The sequence below is a fragment of the Nicotiana sylvestris genome, chromosome 10, assembly GCF_000393655.2.
Source record: "Nicotiana sylvestris chromosome 10, ASM39365v2, whole genome shotgun sequence".
In the NCBI taxonomy this organism is placed as follows: Eukaryota; Viridiplantae; Streptophyta; class Magnoliopsida; order Solanales; family Solanaceae; genus Nicotiana; species Nicotiana sylvestris.
Genome location: NC_091066.1, coordinates 15,355,934 through 15,372,382, shown reverse-complemented (window position 1 = coordinate 15,372,382; position 16,449 = coordinate 15,355,934). Strand labels below are relative to the sequence as shown.

Below are 16,449 nucleotides of genomic sequence, written 5' to 3'. Positions count from 1 at the left end.
AGGTGGGTATCTAACGGGATCTAAAACTTAGGATAAATTTGTTATAATTGGGATCTTGATATAGACATTGCACATAACTACTCACTTTATACCTCTCGGTAGTTTGAGTGACTTTGCCCTAATTGGCTTTCTCAAACCCAATTGGGTGTTCAAACAATGCAAACAAAATTGGCTCAAGTCGGGTATTACTATCTCTAGATTTAACTCTTTAATTGGGACTATCAATCTCTTGAATGCACCCCAATTCCTTGTTGGCCTGAATTTCCTAGACTTAGTCTCTCTTTCTCAAGAAGAGCCTAAGTCAAAAAGGCACAAATCAGTGTTTGTAACCACCAATTCAACATTTAAAGCATAAATCAAGCCAAATATCATTCACCCATAAACATTTAAGCCCTAAAATTGAAGACCCATTAAATACTCGCACTAGGGTTGAACCACAACCCTAGCTAATGGGTTTAGCTACTCATCATCAAAGAAGAAATCAAAGATTGAGATAAAATATGAGTCATAAAAAGTAATTACAAGATTAAAATCTAAGTTTAATTACTAAAGATGTTCTAAAATTACTCAAAGAGGTAAAAGGAGGCGGTTCACGTGCTCTACAAAACAACCGATGACCTAAAAATATGAAAAAGAACTATTTATACACAACTAAATTTTTCGAACAAAAATGCTCCTACGGAGGTACCACTGACACCGAAAAATGGACCGCTGCAGCGCTATGACTACCGCGGCTACGCAAAATCAAGCGCGGACCGCGCACCACTTTTGGTTCTATGAATCTGGCTTCCGCTAAGGGCGATAAAATGGCCGCGGCCGCGCAGTTTCACCACGGGCAGCGGTAACTTATTAAGCTCAAAATTACAGCTCTCTGAACTTTGCCACCACTGAGAGCGAAGTCAAGACCGCCTCAGCGGTGGACCCTCCGCGTCCGCGTTTGTTTCTTCGTTGTCAGCGCTCTTTTGACCTAGCTTTTGAACTTGTGCAGGTTTCACTCCTTTTTGAGCTGGTTATGACTTCCTTATCTCTTTTTGACCAAACACTGCAAACAAGCACAATAAGTTAGCTTTCGGGAATACTTGTACACACTTTTAATCCAAAACCTAAGCAAAAAGGAGCATAAAATAGGTTAGCATCCATAATTATCATGCAGCTATAAATAGTGAGCTCCATTATCATTGTAGAGGACACGAATTTTTTGGCAAACATACGCCACACTCTATTCAAAGCTTAATAGAACTTATTTTGAGAGTGATTTTCTCAAATGTACTTTTTTAAAAAGTGCTTTTTGCGAGAAGTAGTTTGTGTTTGGCTAATTAATTTGAAAAACACTTTTGAACAGTAATTAGTGTTTGACCAAGCTTTTGAAAAGTATTTTTTGTGAGAAGTAGTTTGTGTTTGGCTAATTAATTTGAAAAACACTTTTGAACAGTATTTTTCTCAAAAGTGCTTTTAAGATAAGCTACTTTTTTTCTGCTTCTACTCAAAAATACTTTTTCCTTCCAAAAGTTTGGCCGAACACCTCAATTGTTGACCAAAAGTACTTTTGGCAAAAAAAAAGACAGGACTATAAGTTTGGGAGTCAAATTGTTTCCGCCAAAAAGAATAAAAGTGTCCCGAGCATTCTAGTCATTCCGTCATCTGGGAGAGAGCTGCGCGCTCATCTGACTTGCACGAAAAGTAACTTACATAAACCTCGAAAATCCAAAACCCAAAAACCCTAAGCTCAGTTTCAGAAATCGCCATGGCAGCCACCAAGTCACCTTCTGACGAGCCATCAAAAGCTTCACCAGCGTATATGAACTACTCAAATGACCATCATTTCTTTGGTAAACTGCTTATACTTTTTCTCATTGCAACTCCCCATTGTATTTTCCGACTCTGTGATCAATCAATAAACTATAATGCAAAGTCGAACACACACTAACACGCAAATATGTAATAATTAATTTGTTGTTAGTAGTACTAATATATTACATAGCGTAATTAATTGATTGAGACAAATATTTTCGTTTAAAGTTTAATTTTGTGGTTGAATAATGGAAACTTTTGGGCTCGATTAGTTCAAACTGAAGTGTTTAATTGTTGTATCCAGTGTGGAGAGAGTTCGTATGGGGAGCTATTGCTGGAGCTTTTGGGGAAGGAATGATGCACCCGATTGATACTGTGAAGACCCGGATACAGAGCCAAGCCATTTTCAGTGGATGCCAGGTAGTTATATAATGTTAAAAAATGTGCAATGTACGCAATGCGTTTCTCTAAAATGTCCTGTATGATCATCCATATGTGCTTCTCTTATTGTATAATTTGAGGAAGAGGTAAATTCAGTATTTTGAGTTAGTGGGTGCAAAGTACCATTGCACCTATTATTCATTGTGGTAATTGGTCTTAAACTTAGTATTTTTTTCTTTTAAATTTCTGTATTTCACTATGTAAATATTGGTGGAGTCAAAGATAGAGGGTACACCAAGCTTGACACAATTATAGTATATTTTTTAAAATTGTTCAACAATATAAACAAGTCAATCTTCAGGCCGCGGACACCCATGCACCTTCTGTTGCGACTCTGCATCCACATCAAATTTTGATTTGCGTGAATGTATTAATTACATTGTATAATAATTTCCTTGTGTTATTTTCAGAACCAGAAAAGCATACTGCAAATGATACGAACTGTTTGGGTTACCAATGGATTAACTGGTATTTCATTTATGCTGGCCCTTATCTTGAACCATTTTGTATGTGATTTTAAGTTAACACTGACATTTTTGCTGCTAGGATTTTACAGAGGAGTAACGCCAGGGGTCACTGGTTCTCTTGCCACGGGTGCGACATACTTTGGCGTTATAGAGTCAACCAAGAAGTGGGTAGAAGAATCACATCCGAGCCTTAGTGGCCATTGGGCACATTTCATTGCCGGTGCTATTGGTAACCTTATTGTTCGTGGCTTCTCCTGATTCATACTCATTAGCTTCATTGGATATGTTATGCTGCACTTTTAGAATTCTGAATTATTAGTTGTTCAATCTGCATTTCAGGAGATACACTTGGATCTTTCATTTATGTTCCATGTGAAGTGATAAAGCAGCGCATGCAGGTTCAAGGCACCAGTAAGTATTGGGCTTCTGTTGCCTTGAAGGATGGAAGTTGTGTTACACAGGGCCCAAACATGTATGGTTATTATTCAGGAATGTTTCAGGCTGGTTGCTCTATATGGAAAGAACAAGGTCCAAAGGGTTTATATGCAGGGTACAGTTTTTCATGTCATTCTTTTTTATAGTTGGCTGCATAATTCTCAGTATCAAGTAGAAAAGCAATTTATTCATGATCACATGTCTGTGTATATGATAGCAGTACTCTGTGTTTCGCATGTAGTCACTGTCCCAAGCACATTAGGTTTTAATTATGAACAGAAAAAGATTAGGTGGCGAATTAGGAGCCTAACTTCTATATTATGTGCATTGTGCACTGAATACCATCTCTGCTAGGTCGAGGCTGTTCATTAAATTATGTTAAACTGTTTGACGATGACAACTGTTTCTAATGTTTCTTCTGATGTATTTTCACAATCAAACTTAGCTGTTTTGGATGCTAACTTCCTTCACCATTTCATTTGCAGATACTTCTCTACACTTGTCAGAGACGTGCCCTTTGCTGGTTTGATGGTATATCGGTCATGACTCAAATTTCATTTTCTTTCTTTCCTTTTGTTTGAAGATGGATTGTGTGCTTAGTCTGACTCTCCAATTTACTTTATCTGCTAGACTTGCTAGACTTGTTGATGTCAGACAATTGACTGCATCTTCTTGTGGCTGAAAATTTATAGAGAACTTATGAATTTAAGATGTTTCACACCGAGTAAGGTTATATGGGTTGGGTGATGAGTTGTGGAGAAGAAGAGAAGCAATGAAAATGAGGGTGCTGATGAGCAGGATCATAGTGTAACCTAGGGTATCTAGTGGCTTGTGACTTCTGGTATGTATTGGAAAACATATGTCAGATGTTGTGTTCCAATCAAGGATATAATGGTGTCAGTTTGGTATACTATGTAGAAGCTTAGCCCTTCTTTGTCTGGATTCAAGTTGGTTCAATATTCACGGTCTTGTGCTTTATTGGGCTACTCAGAGCTAATGACTTCTTGAAGTTGAAGATATATGATCAAACAATCTCGAGCTTGGCTCAAACAGTAAACTTAAATATGTGAAGCTTGATTGAGCCAACCTAGTTCAAATTCAATCCAAGCGCAAATTCAATCCTATAGAAGGATGCTCTATTTTCAGTACTTTCTTGGTATTGTTTAATAAAATTCTTTACCTTTGCATTTTTTTTTAAAAGTTTCCATCCAGTAAAAAGATAAACCAGGGAAACCTATAGATCTTTTTTCTTACTAAAATCTGACAGAAAAGAAACTTAATTTGATAACAAAAAAATCTCTATCTATATGGTTCAAGTAACAGTTGATTTGAAGAATGTTCAAGCTATAAAATGTTGGAAACACTATTTTGTTCCAATTTAAGCTGACTGCGAAAACAATTAAATTATTAGTACCTTATTAAAAACTGACTGCGAAAACAATTAAATTATTAGTACTTTATTAAAAACTGACTGTTACATTAAAACCTCTGTTGTACAAAACGATCTTCTCTGCTATTAATCATTATGAATCTCTTAAATCAGAATATTGCACCTGTAATCCAAATACATGTGACTTTAATGTGATGCTATGAAGAGGCATTCTGAAATGGATGGCTCTATTCTTAAAGATGGTAGGGCTTCAAAATTCATAGGCTGGGAGGAGTAATAGTAGAATATAGGAGAAGGAAAGACGTAGATATCTGGAGTAAGGGAACAGCTGATTGACAGAGGGTGAGAGATGGAAAGGATGGAAACAACAGCGAGACCTATGGTTTTGGAAGTCCTATAGAGCAGAGATACATGTATGCATAAATAAACTTAAAGAAGAGAACAATTAAGCCTGCTGAGCAGCAGAAGGCTTACAAACCTGGTGAGCAAGATTTTTTTAGGCTTGAAAGTACGGATTGGGGAGGCTTGAGCTTTTCCGGGGATGAGCAAGGTGAAGCTTCAACCAAACTGAGCTTCTTTAGCTCGTAATCAAACTGGTCTAACTCGCGCCCCTACTTGAAATATCTGCATATAGATATCACTTCTCGTTTTCGATTGCATCAGCAAATAAACAACTTGAGTAGAAACTTATTTATTGAGACAAAGCTCTATTAACTAGACTAAAATGAGCTCTTTTAATTCTTTTAACTAAACTGAATATCAAGAAGCAATTACAAGCCCCCATATTAGTCTCTGTATCTTTCAATTCCTTGCAGTCTATAATAGCTGCATTGGAAGTTTATGCGAAGTAAACATTCGCCTTATGCTTTTTTCCCCTTCCTTTTTGCCCCTTTTTTTAATTTAATGAATACACTTGAATTCTGAGATTGCTGAGAGACGGTTCGGTGAATTGGTTAAAAAGAAAAGAAAAGAAGAAAAAATAACACAGCAACTTCGTCACTGTAGTTCCTGAATCTGCAATTCACTTCCCTGTGACGAGGCCAATGTGTATTGGAATTTCCTGCTTATACTCTGTCAAATTCTAATATAGTTTAAGATATCGTCTCACAGAGACTAGATAGTCTATGCTACTGACTTGTAATATTTTAACTACTATTTGAGAGAATCAAATTGATGAAAGGTGGGTGAGGTTTAAAATTTGTTAATTACTTAAACAAAACAAATAAAATTTGGAAGATTTATAATTTTAAAAAAGAGTTGTGAATCATTGAATTCACTTGATAATATTACTATAATAAAATCTCAATTTCTACATTTATTTCTTTAAAGAATAATTTCTTACTAATACAATTATATTTTGCTCACTAAGAAATAATCAATTAATAACACTCCGTGAGAATTATGTTAATTAATCAACTTAAGACTAGTGACGTTTAAACCGAAATATTTTTCTTGCTTGAATTGTTCTAAAAGAAAGTAAAAACTTCGTGAGAATATTTTTACTAAGGATCAATAATCTTGCCTACAATAATTCCTCCGTGAGAATTAAAACTGAGGCAAGCAAGATTACTGACTTGAAATAATAGTTTATTGAAAAATTACTTTCACTTTACTATTTTATTCATCAGTTGTTGTATATTAATTTTGCTCCGCAAGAATTACAAAATTAAATGAATAACTTAGAGATAAAATATATAGATATGATAATAGAGCAATTAAAACCCATCATTTCAGCACAGTATGAAATGTAAATAAAAAATTTCAAGCTAAGAATATATAAAAATTGAGATAGTATTATAAAATATATCAAGCTTCATCAGCTATCCCAACGAAAAGAGATTACTCCATTATGGAGTAATAAAAGCTAAAAAGGATATTTAGAAAACTAGAAATATTTTTACTACAAGAAAAGAAGACCAAGACTAGTTCTTGTCTTCTAAAGATTGGATTTCCTTATACAAAGAGAGCTTGCTATTTATAGGAAAAGATGAGTAGCTTTTGTCATGTTCCACTTTTGCGAATGTGAAATCCATGTATGCGAAGTGATCTTTGTGTACGTAGATTCCATATATGCAACTATGACACTTGTGCTTCACTCTTGACTTCATGAGTTAGTCTTGCAAATGTAGGTTCCATGTATACGAATGTGACCTTTGCAAATATAGATTTCACACATGCATGTATGACTCTTTTGCTTCCATTCTTGACTTCATGAGTCGGACTTGCAAATGTAGGTTCCATGTATGCAAATGTGACCTTTGCGTATATAGATTCCACATATGCATCTATAGCTCTTTTGCTTCCATTCTTGACTTCATGTGTTAGACTTGCAAATGTAGGTTCCATGTATGCAAATATGACCTTGCGTATATAGATCCCACATATGCAACTATGCTCCTTTTCATCTCTAATTATCTCTTTCCATAAACCCATATGTATATTCCACATTTGCGAATACGAAGATGATATGTGCAATTATGGGTTTGCTTTATTCTCTTGTCTTTTAGCCTCTTTCCTTCGTTTTCATAATTTCTTCTTCCTACAAGATTTGTTAGAAAATATTCGAGGATAGGATATCATTATTCATATTTTATTTTAAAAACTTATTTTTTTAAATATGAAATTACATGAATAATTATATCCATCACCCTGCTCTTTTGCTAAATGGAGATGGTCCAATGTCCAGTCCATTAGGAACTATGCTCCGAGTATGATTGCATCGATGAGTTCTGACTTGATTGTTCCACGTATTTTTCACAGTAGAGACAATTTCCATGGTTTGGATTTAACATCGTAACTTGATAAGAATCAAGTTTCTTCTACTTGTGTAGGCCATCATTCCCCTAATATTGTTTCCTTCAAAATTCTAAGATTTGCTGTTGATCTGTGATGTTTTGATGACACACTTTTCAATTCAAATCTAATGTAACTATGTTTTTATATATGTTTCTGTTATATTAATTCTTTTTTAACTTTAGTAAATATTCAAATTCATAGGTTACTTTCTATGAGGCTTTGAAAAGCATGACTGAGTATGGGAAGCTGAAGTGGTTTAACAACCTTAGTTATCACTCAAATGGATCTATTGAGGGCCTCCTTTTGGGAGGACTAGCCGGGGGTATGTACTACTCTCCCCTTGTTAAAGCACTATAACGATAGTTGTATTTTAATATGCAATGACGTTTCCATCTCATTCACAGGTTTAAGTGCGTATGTCACCACTCCCTTGGATGTTATCAAAACAAGATTACAAGTGCAAGGAACAACATTAAGGTGCTCATCTGTCTATAACTTATCTTTTTGTTGCAATGTTAACCCTTTCACTAAAATTTAAAATCTTTTGAAAAATACAACATTGAATGTAAGACGTAGCTTCTTACTACTTGTAAAACTCCTGCGTTACATCCCTCAAAATAAGAAAAAGCCTTTTTGGTTATTCAAACACCATCCTGAATTAGTAAACTTATATATTCTCTTACTTTTTGCACAGCTGTACTAATAAACCCGAGGCTAGCTTTTTGTTAATTATTTTTGGTGCTTGGTAATACCTCGTGCTATGTTGAAAGATATGACATCATCCGTGATTTTTTCATATATCCAAGTTCTGCATTGTTAATGTGGGTTGCCAGGTATAGCGGCTGGCTGGACGCTGTTCAGAAGATTTGGATGACTGAAGGTGTTAGGGGGATGTTTAGAGGTAGCATTCCTCGAATAACATGGTACATTCCAGCTTCTGCTCTTACATTCATGGCGGTTGAGTTTTTGAGGGAGCATTTTAATGAGGAGTTGGACAATGATAAACTGCAAGATGTTGCTAGCTTGTCAGTGGAGACAACAAGTTCTTCCTTGCAAGAGGTGTCATGAATATCATATTGCTTGTAAATTGCTATTAATATTGCACCATTTTTTAAATAGATGCTTCTGTACAAATGACATGGAACCATTGAATTTTTTTGAAAGTTCCTAGCAAATCAAAGTGAAATATTCATTAGGCTTTAGTATTTGCAAATTTCTTCTTTTTCTCATTGTTCATACAGTTGTATCTACTCTGTAATCTGCCATACATTTAAAGTTTTCCTCCCTTCAGAAAGTACTTTGTAGCTTTATGCATAAATTCATTGTGGGATCTTCTTCAAACGATGATCTCATCGTGTCTTATCAACCTTCATTTGATAAAGAAAACCGTGGACGTATAACGCTTGACGGTATTTATTCATTTCTTAATCATCGTAAGTTCAAATAAAACTAGCTGTTTCTTTTTTCTTGACGGAATTTTTTTATAGTATGATTAACATATACCAACACTTCAACTTAAGGAAAGCCTGTATCTATTTCAGTGTGTATTTTTGCACTACTTAAGTAAGCCTATATCACAAAGGCTTACTATGTTTAGAATAATGATACTACAATTGACTATGATGAACTTTGTCATGCAATGCTGGGAGACTCAGGCCACAATCTATTACTAGTTAGCTTGACAACTGAGAATGAGCAACCAAGTAGTTTAAATATTTAACTTCGGGTCGGACCAACCAGATTTCCTACAACTAGTTGAACACGCTTTGGGATAGAAGTCAAAAGGAAATGCTATGCGAAAATTTCTTTAGAAACCAGAACATGTAGCAACATACAATTGCAAGCACCAAACAAAGGTCTTTAGAGTCGATTGATTAACTCATTTGGATTATTTGTAAGGAAATATACCAGAAGTTGGGAAGGCTTGAGGTAGAGTAACTTGATGTTTTACCAATTCTCAATGGACAGCACAAAAAAATGAAAGAATAATAATGTAATGTAAGCCAATTCATGGACCTTTATTGCCGTTCATTTTCAGGGCTAACAAAGATATTACCAGAATTTGACTCCATAAGAAAGTGGAATTAGGCTGATTCCATTGTTGTCAACTAGAAAAAACAACCAACCAAAGGACCATTACGTTTTTTATAGGAAAACAAAAAACAAACGACATCATGAAACAAATGCACAACCTACTCAAAAGAAAACTCTCAAGAAGTTATGGGTAGAGCCACCCTGCCCCGCCCTCAACCCCCACCCCAGTGAAAAGAACCACCACACAGCATCCACAGATTATGTGATGGTTAACAGAAGATAAAGGAAAATTACTAAGACAACTTGGAATGTAACAAGAGATTATAGCCATATATGGAGATTGTCTTCTATCAAAAACACAATCAAGAAAGAAGTTACATTTTCAGTACCAAGGCTAAATAGACCGAAAGGGCAAGTTTCATGTTCTCATGATCTTAGACAATGCTCCATTCTCGAGAAAATAGGTGCTGAGTTCCATTGCCAAGTTGATATGCATATGCCTGAGGATTTGATAGCTCGATTTTATTTATTTATTTTGAGAAGGTAACATATTTGTATATGTACACGGTTAAAATCGGGCCCACCCGATTTCACTAATGGGCCGGGAACAGGGGGATAGTTCGAGGATCGGCACCGTAGTAAATCAGACTGAGATATGAGGATAAGACACCGAGTCCGGGATTCGAAGTATCAGTCGAGGTCGAGACCGATGATGATCGAGACCAAACATGATACACATCGAGCAAGACCGACTATAGCATAATAACAGAAAGGCGAGATATCCGTGACTGACCGAGGATCATGGCGGAAATCTTGGAACGGATCAAATCAAGAACGGTTGTTTAGCCCATCATGGGGTTTACTTCTGTAATTAGAATTGTACCATAAATATGATTCATCTACTATATAAAGAGGGTTCTAATCATTTTTGTGACCATCTTACATTCATGCATATCAAAGCAATACAATACTCTTTTATCTTATACTCTCTTGTTCATCAATTTGTTTCATATTTCTACTCTCACTCATTCAGTTCGAGGGCGACCTAGCTCGAGGGCTAAATTGCATTTCAATACTGGTTTGCATTACTTTGTTGTTTATTTATACTATTAATATATCATCATATTTATCAATTGGTGCTAGGTGAAATTACATATCCTTAAAACCACTTATAAGTTTAATTGTTATCCGATTTTAAGGGTAAACAGTTGGCGCCCACCGTGGGGCTAGGGATAATAGTGATTGCCTAGTATTAATTCTCATAACACACAGTGCTTTACGCTTGTTCTTGTAAGTATCTTTGATTTCAGGATCAACATGTCAAACTCTTAAGTAACACTCATACAGATAGACAATGGCATTGGTTTCCACGGCGAAAACGACAACATAGCCACCTTGGGAAACAGAGTACCTCCAATCAACCCCGATGGACATCCTACCGTGGACCCAATTGACGTCAGCTCCCATATTGCCATTAATGGGAATTTGACCGTCGACCCTAAAAATAGCATCCGCAGAGATGCTCGAGCAGCCGATCAGAACGTACAGAGCGGTGAAGAAGGGGAAATTAGCCTTCGAATGATATTTGAGATGTTGCAAACTCAACAAGCTGCAATAGCACAACTCCAAAAACAGAATCGTGCACCAAGCAAAATCGAGCTCAAGCCATCGCAAGAAGTTGTTCATAGAGCCGAATCGGTGCCAAAGAGATCAAATGAGGGAGAATCGAAGACTAATCCCGCTATTGTAAAATGATGCTCGAGGAACTGACGAAGCGAATCGAGACAGGGGAAAAGAAGATCGAGGAAAATGATAAGAAAGTGGAAACTTATAACTCTAGGGTCGACCAAATCCCGGGGGCACCATCGGTATTGAAAGGTCTTGATTCAAAAAAGTTTGTCCAAAAGCCTTTCCCCCCAGGTGCGACTCCGAAGTCAATCCAAAGAAGTTCCGGATGCCCGAGATTCCGAAGTATAACGGGATGACAGATCCAAACGAACATGTCACCTCATATACATGCGCCATTAAGGGAAATGACTTGGAATATGACGAGATTGAATTCGTGTTGCTGAAGAAATTCGGAGAGACTCTATCAAAAGGTTCCATGATATGGTACCACAATGTCACCTCATTATGGATTCTTTTGTGAAGGCGCACGCTAGAGCTATTAAGGTTGCAACTAGAAAATCGAACCTATTCAAGGTAAGGCAAAAGGAAAACGAGATGCTCAGGGAATTCATATCTCTATTTCAAATGGAACAAATAGATTTGCCACCGGTCACCGACGATTGGGCTACTAAAGCCTTCACTCAAGGTCTCAACGAACGAAGTTCCATAGTTTCGCAAAAATTAAAGCAGAATTTGATCGAATATCCAGCCGTCACTTGGTCCGATGTGCATAATCAATATCAGTAGAAGTTTAGGGTCAAAGACGACCAACTGAGAGCTCCAATTGGTTCGATTTATCCCAACATGCCCGTGGATAGAGTTAAAAGGGACGTCGACCGGGAACCACGATCGAACAGAGACTGATATCATCCATACGGTGGAGATCAAAGAAATAACGGGCCTGGGCGCAACCCCGTTCAGAGTGATAAAAGGAATGATCGGGGACAGAGCTCCCAAGGGCTCATGAGCAAGAGTGGTTTCGATCGGGATACCGGGTCCAAAGAAGCACCTCGATTACCAGAATATAACTTCAGCGTAGATGCTTCCGCCATAGTATCGGCCATTGGGCGTATCAAAGATACCAGTGGCCTCGACCTCTGCAGATCGATCTGGCCCAGAGAAACCCAAACCAAATATGCAAGTATCATGGCACCCATGGCCATAAAACAGAAGATTGCAGACAGCTAAGAGAGGAAATAGCCTGATTATTCAATGAGGGGAACCTTCGAGAATTCTTAAGTGATCGGGCTAAGAACCACTTCAAAAACAAAGATTTGAACAGATGGAACGAGTAGGAAGAGCCACATTATGTGATTTACATGATCGTTGGAGGAGTCGATGTTCCTCAAGGACCGTTATTTGAACGCACAAAGGTAACGATCACAAGGGAAAAATGAACTCGGGACTACTTACCCGAAGAAACCTTGTCTTTCAACGATGAGGATGCGGAAGGGATTGAACAACCTCACAATGATGCACTAGTAATCTCTATCCTTTTGAATAAAATTCAAGTTAAATGTGTGTTGATTGGTCCAGGTAGCTCGGCGAACATAATTTGATCAAGGGTCGTAGAGCAACTCGGCCTCCAAGATCAAATTGTGCCTGCCGCTCGAGTACTTAATGGCTTCAACATGGTGAGTGAAACCACCAAAGGGGAAATCATTTTGCTAGTAAATATGGTCGGGACCATCCAAGAAATAAAGTTCCATGTGATTGAGGGTGACATGAGGTACAACGCACTGCTCGGAAGGCCTTGGATCCATAACATGAGGGCAGTTCCCTCGATGCTTCATCAAGTGCTGAAGTTCCCAACATCGAAAGGAATCAAAACAATGTACAGTGAACAATCTGCCGCCAAAGAAATGTTTGCAATCGATGAAGTAATACCAGTATCAGTTCTTTCATCAGCAAAGGGATCGGAGTCGAAGGGAAAGCAGGAAGTCAAATAGCAACCACAGTCACCAGCCTCGGCCCTATCGAAGGAGCTGGAAATTTTCGAGGATGATGATTACATGATACGTTGATCCTTCAAAATCCCCGATTTTTATGACACAACAAAGTTAACGGTCGAAGAGCTTGAACAAGTCATACTAATCGATCATCTGCCCAATCGAAAGGTATACCTGGGCACGGGGTTAACTCCCGAGCTCAGGAAAAAACTTATTCAATTCCTTTAAGATAACATAGATTATTTTGCTTGGTACCATCTCGATATGACAAGAATCCCACTAGAGATCACTACCTATCGATTAAGGTTGGACCCAATGTTCTGTCCAATAAAGCAAAAGAGAAGGCCCCAGTCCGAGGTTAAGCATGCATTCATCAAAGACGAGGTAACCAAACTTCTCAAAATAGGGTCCATTCAGGAAGTAAAATATCCCGAATGGTTAACAAATATAGTGGTGGTCCGTAAGATGGGAAATAAAATTAGAATATGCATAGACTATAAGGACTTGAACAAGGCCTGCCCTAAGGATTCTTTTCCTTTGCCAAACATCGATCGCATGATCGATGCCATGGCCGGCCATGAGATTCTCAGTTTTCTCGATGCCTACTCCAGGTACAATCAAATATAGATGAACCCGGAGGACCAGGAAAAAACTTCGTTTATCACTAAATACAGTACCTATTGTTATAACATAATGTTGTTCGGACTAAAAAGTACTGATGCAACTTATCAACGCCTAGTAAATCGAATGTTCGAAGAACAAATAGGGAAATCTATGGAATTTTATATTGATGACATGCTAGTTAAGTCCCTGCGAGCAGAGGACCAATTGAAACATTTGCAGGAAACTTTCGATATACTTGTATACGGCTAAAATCGGAGAGTCCGATTTTACGATCATTACAACATTCCATAGCTCGAGGTTCAACCCCGAGGATTCCCAATGTTTGACCTAGGGGTAGTACAAATCGGTGGTTATGATGGACAAATGGAAAACTTCCAAGGCACGTGATTAAAGCTGACCAAGTCTGTTGGGCTTGTGCATGCCCGTACCGTTGCATTAAATGGTTGTACCAACCGCATATCTTCGTAATAAATGCATCTGTACTATGTTAGGATTCCCCCTTATATATAAAGGGGACCCTTATCATTTTGTAATACATATGATATTCAATACAACAACAAGAACATTCTCTGCTCTCTAACTTAAACATATTCTCCCTTGATTTTATTGCTTATATTTATTACATTGCTTACATTTATTGTGTTTCATTATTTTTTCTTAATTTATTACTCATCATTGATCATAAAGAGCCCTCATCAAAGCTCTTAGAAATGTTAAGCCTTCATCAGCTATCCACAACCTAACGTTTTAGCTCGACCTCGAGGCCCAACATAGGCTAGCTTGAGACCCGATTCTCGGATACTCGGTTTGCATATCGATCTATATTCAAGCTCTTACCTTATTTTCTAGTGTCATGCTTAACATCTATTGCTTAACAACTATCATTAAAATAAATCACGTATTTTTAGAACCACAGAATCAAATCTAATTGTAATTACCATTTTCAAGGTAAACAATACTAAGGAGGTACAACATGAAATTCAACCCAGAAAAGTGTGCATTCGGGGTCGGCTCAAGCAAGTTTCTAGGCTTCATGGTGTCTAATCGGGAATCAAGATCAACCCCGATAAAATCAAAGCTATCGAGGATATCAAAGTCATGGATAATGTGAAGGTCGTACAGAGGCTGATCGAGCGCATAGCCGCCCTAGGGCGATTCATCTCGAGGTCCTCAGATAGAAGTCACCGGTTCTTCTCACTTATTAGGAAGAAGAGCAATTTTGCATGGACCCCAGAATGCCAACAAGCCTTAGAAGAACTAAAATGATACCTGTCAATCCCTCCACTACTTCACACCCTGAAAGCGGACGAGCAACTCTACTTATACTTGGCGATCTCGGAAATAGCGGTAAGTGGGGTACTAGTTCGAGAAGAGCAAGGTACGTAATTCCCTATTTACTATGTTAGTGGAACCTTAGGTGAGGTCGAAACTTGATACCCACACTTAGAGAAATTAGTGCTTGCTTTAATAAGCGCATCTAGGAAATTAAAACCATATTTCCAATGTCACCCAATATGTGTTGTAACTACCTATCCCCTCTGTAATATTTTGCATAAACCCGAACTTTCGGGGCGATTGGCCAAATGGGTCGTGAAACTCAGCGAGTACGATATTGAGTATCAACCCCGAACAACCATCAAGTCCAAATCTTGGTAGACTTCGTGCCTGCTTTACGCTAGCCCTTGTACCCGAGGTCAAAATAGAACTGCTATTAAAATCGGGTACATCATCGGGGGTGTGGACTCTCTTCATGTACGGTGCTTCGAACGTGAAAGGGTTCGGGCTGGGCATAGTTTTGAAGCCACCCACAGGTAACATAATTAGACGGTCTATCAAAACTTCGAAGTTAACTAACAATGAGGCTGAGTATGAGGCCATGATTGCAGGTCTCGAGCTGGCTAAAAGTTGGGAGCAGAAGTCATTGAGGCCAAATGCGATTCCCTACTTGTGGTAAACCAAGTCAACAGAACTTTCGAAGTCCGAGAAGATAGAATGCAGAGATACTTGGACAAACTACAGGTAACTTTACATCGATTTAAAGAATGGACCTTACAACACATACCTCGGGAACAGAACAATAAGGCCGATACTTTTGCAAACTTGGGGTCATCGATCAAGGATGACGAACTTAACCTAGGGACTGTCGTACAACTCTCGAGATAAGTAATTGAAGAAGGCCACGCCAAAATAAACTATACAAGTTTGACTTGATTAGAAAAACAAGTACATTGAATACTTAAAGAACGAGAAGTTCCATCAGATCCGAAGGAGTCAAGGACTCTACACACGAAGACATCACAGTTCACTTTGGTTGAGGATGGAACGCTATTCAGAAGGATGTTTGATGGGACATTAGCAATTTGTTTGGGACCAGGAGACACCGACTACGTCCTACAGGAGATTCACGAAGGCACTTGTGTGAACTACTCTGGTGCCGATTCACTAGTTCACAAAGTTATCAGACCATGATATTATTGGGCTGATATGGAAAAGGATACAAAAGAGTTCGTTCGAAAGTGCGACAAATTTCAAAGGTATGCACCGATGATTCGCTAGCCCGGGGAGCAGCTCCACTCGGTCTTATCCCTATGGCCATTCATGAAATGGGAAATGGACATCGTCGGCCCTTTGCCATCGGCCCTAGGTAAAGCTCAGTTTATTTTATTTATGACTGATTATTTTATAAGTGGGTCAAAGCACATGCCTTCGAGAAGGTTAGAGAAAAATAAGTCATAGACTTCATTTGGGACCATATTATATTTCGATTCGGGATGCCCGCCAAAATTGTATGTGATTACAGAAAGCAATTAGTCGGCAGCATAGTGACTAAATTTCTCGAGGATCACAAGATTAA

General features: G+C 38.0%; 1 protein-coding gene across 2 annotated transcripts; it reads left to right on the top strand.

Annotated features, from left to right (window-relative positions):
* Nucleotides 1–1,623: 1,623 nt before the first annotated feature.
* LOC104223119 (uncharacterized) lies at nucleotides 1,624–8,614 on the top strand. 2 transcript variants are annotated; one of them, XM_070160373.1, is made up of 9 exons: nucleotides 1,624–1,829; nucleotides 2,096–2,211; nucleotides 2,643–2,700; nucleotides 2,779–2,928; nucleotides 3,039–3,249; nucleotides 3,620–3,665; nucleotides 7,522–7,642; nucleotides 7,725–7,797; nucleotides 8,160–8,614. In XM_070160373.1, the coding sequence occupies exons 1-9, from the start codon at nucleotides 1,745–1,747 to the stop codon at nucleotides 8,386–8,388; spliced, it is 1,089 nt and encodes a 362-aa protein (XP_070016474.1). In that variant the 5' UTR covers nucleotides 1,624–1,744; the 3' UTR covers nucleotides 8,389–8,614. The 2 variants fall into 2 exon arrangements, with proteins under 2 accessions (XP_070016474.1, XP_009772780.1); XM_009774478.2 differs by having other exon boundaries at nucleotides 8,154–8,614.
* Nucleotides 8,615–16,449: the final 7,835 nt, after the last annotated feature.

Coding starts and splice junctions, on each gene's coding strand:
- LOC104223119 (XM_009774478.2), top strand. CDS start 1,745: ATGGCAGCCACCAAGTCACCTTCTGACGAGCCATCAAAAGCTTCACCA. Junction 1,830..2,095: donor AAATGACCATCATTTCTTTG/GTAAACTGCTTA, acceptor TGTTGTATCCAG/TGTGGAGAGAGTTCGTATGG. Junction 2,212..2,642: donor CCATTTTCAGTGGATGCCAG/GTAGTTATATAA, acceptor TGTTATTTTCAG/AACCAGAAAAGCATACTGCA.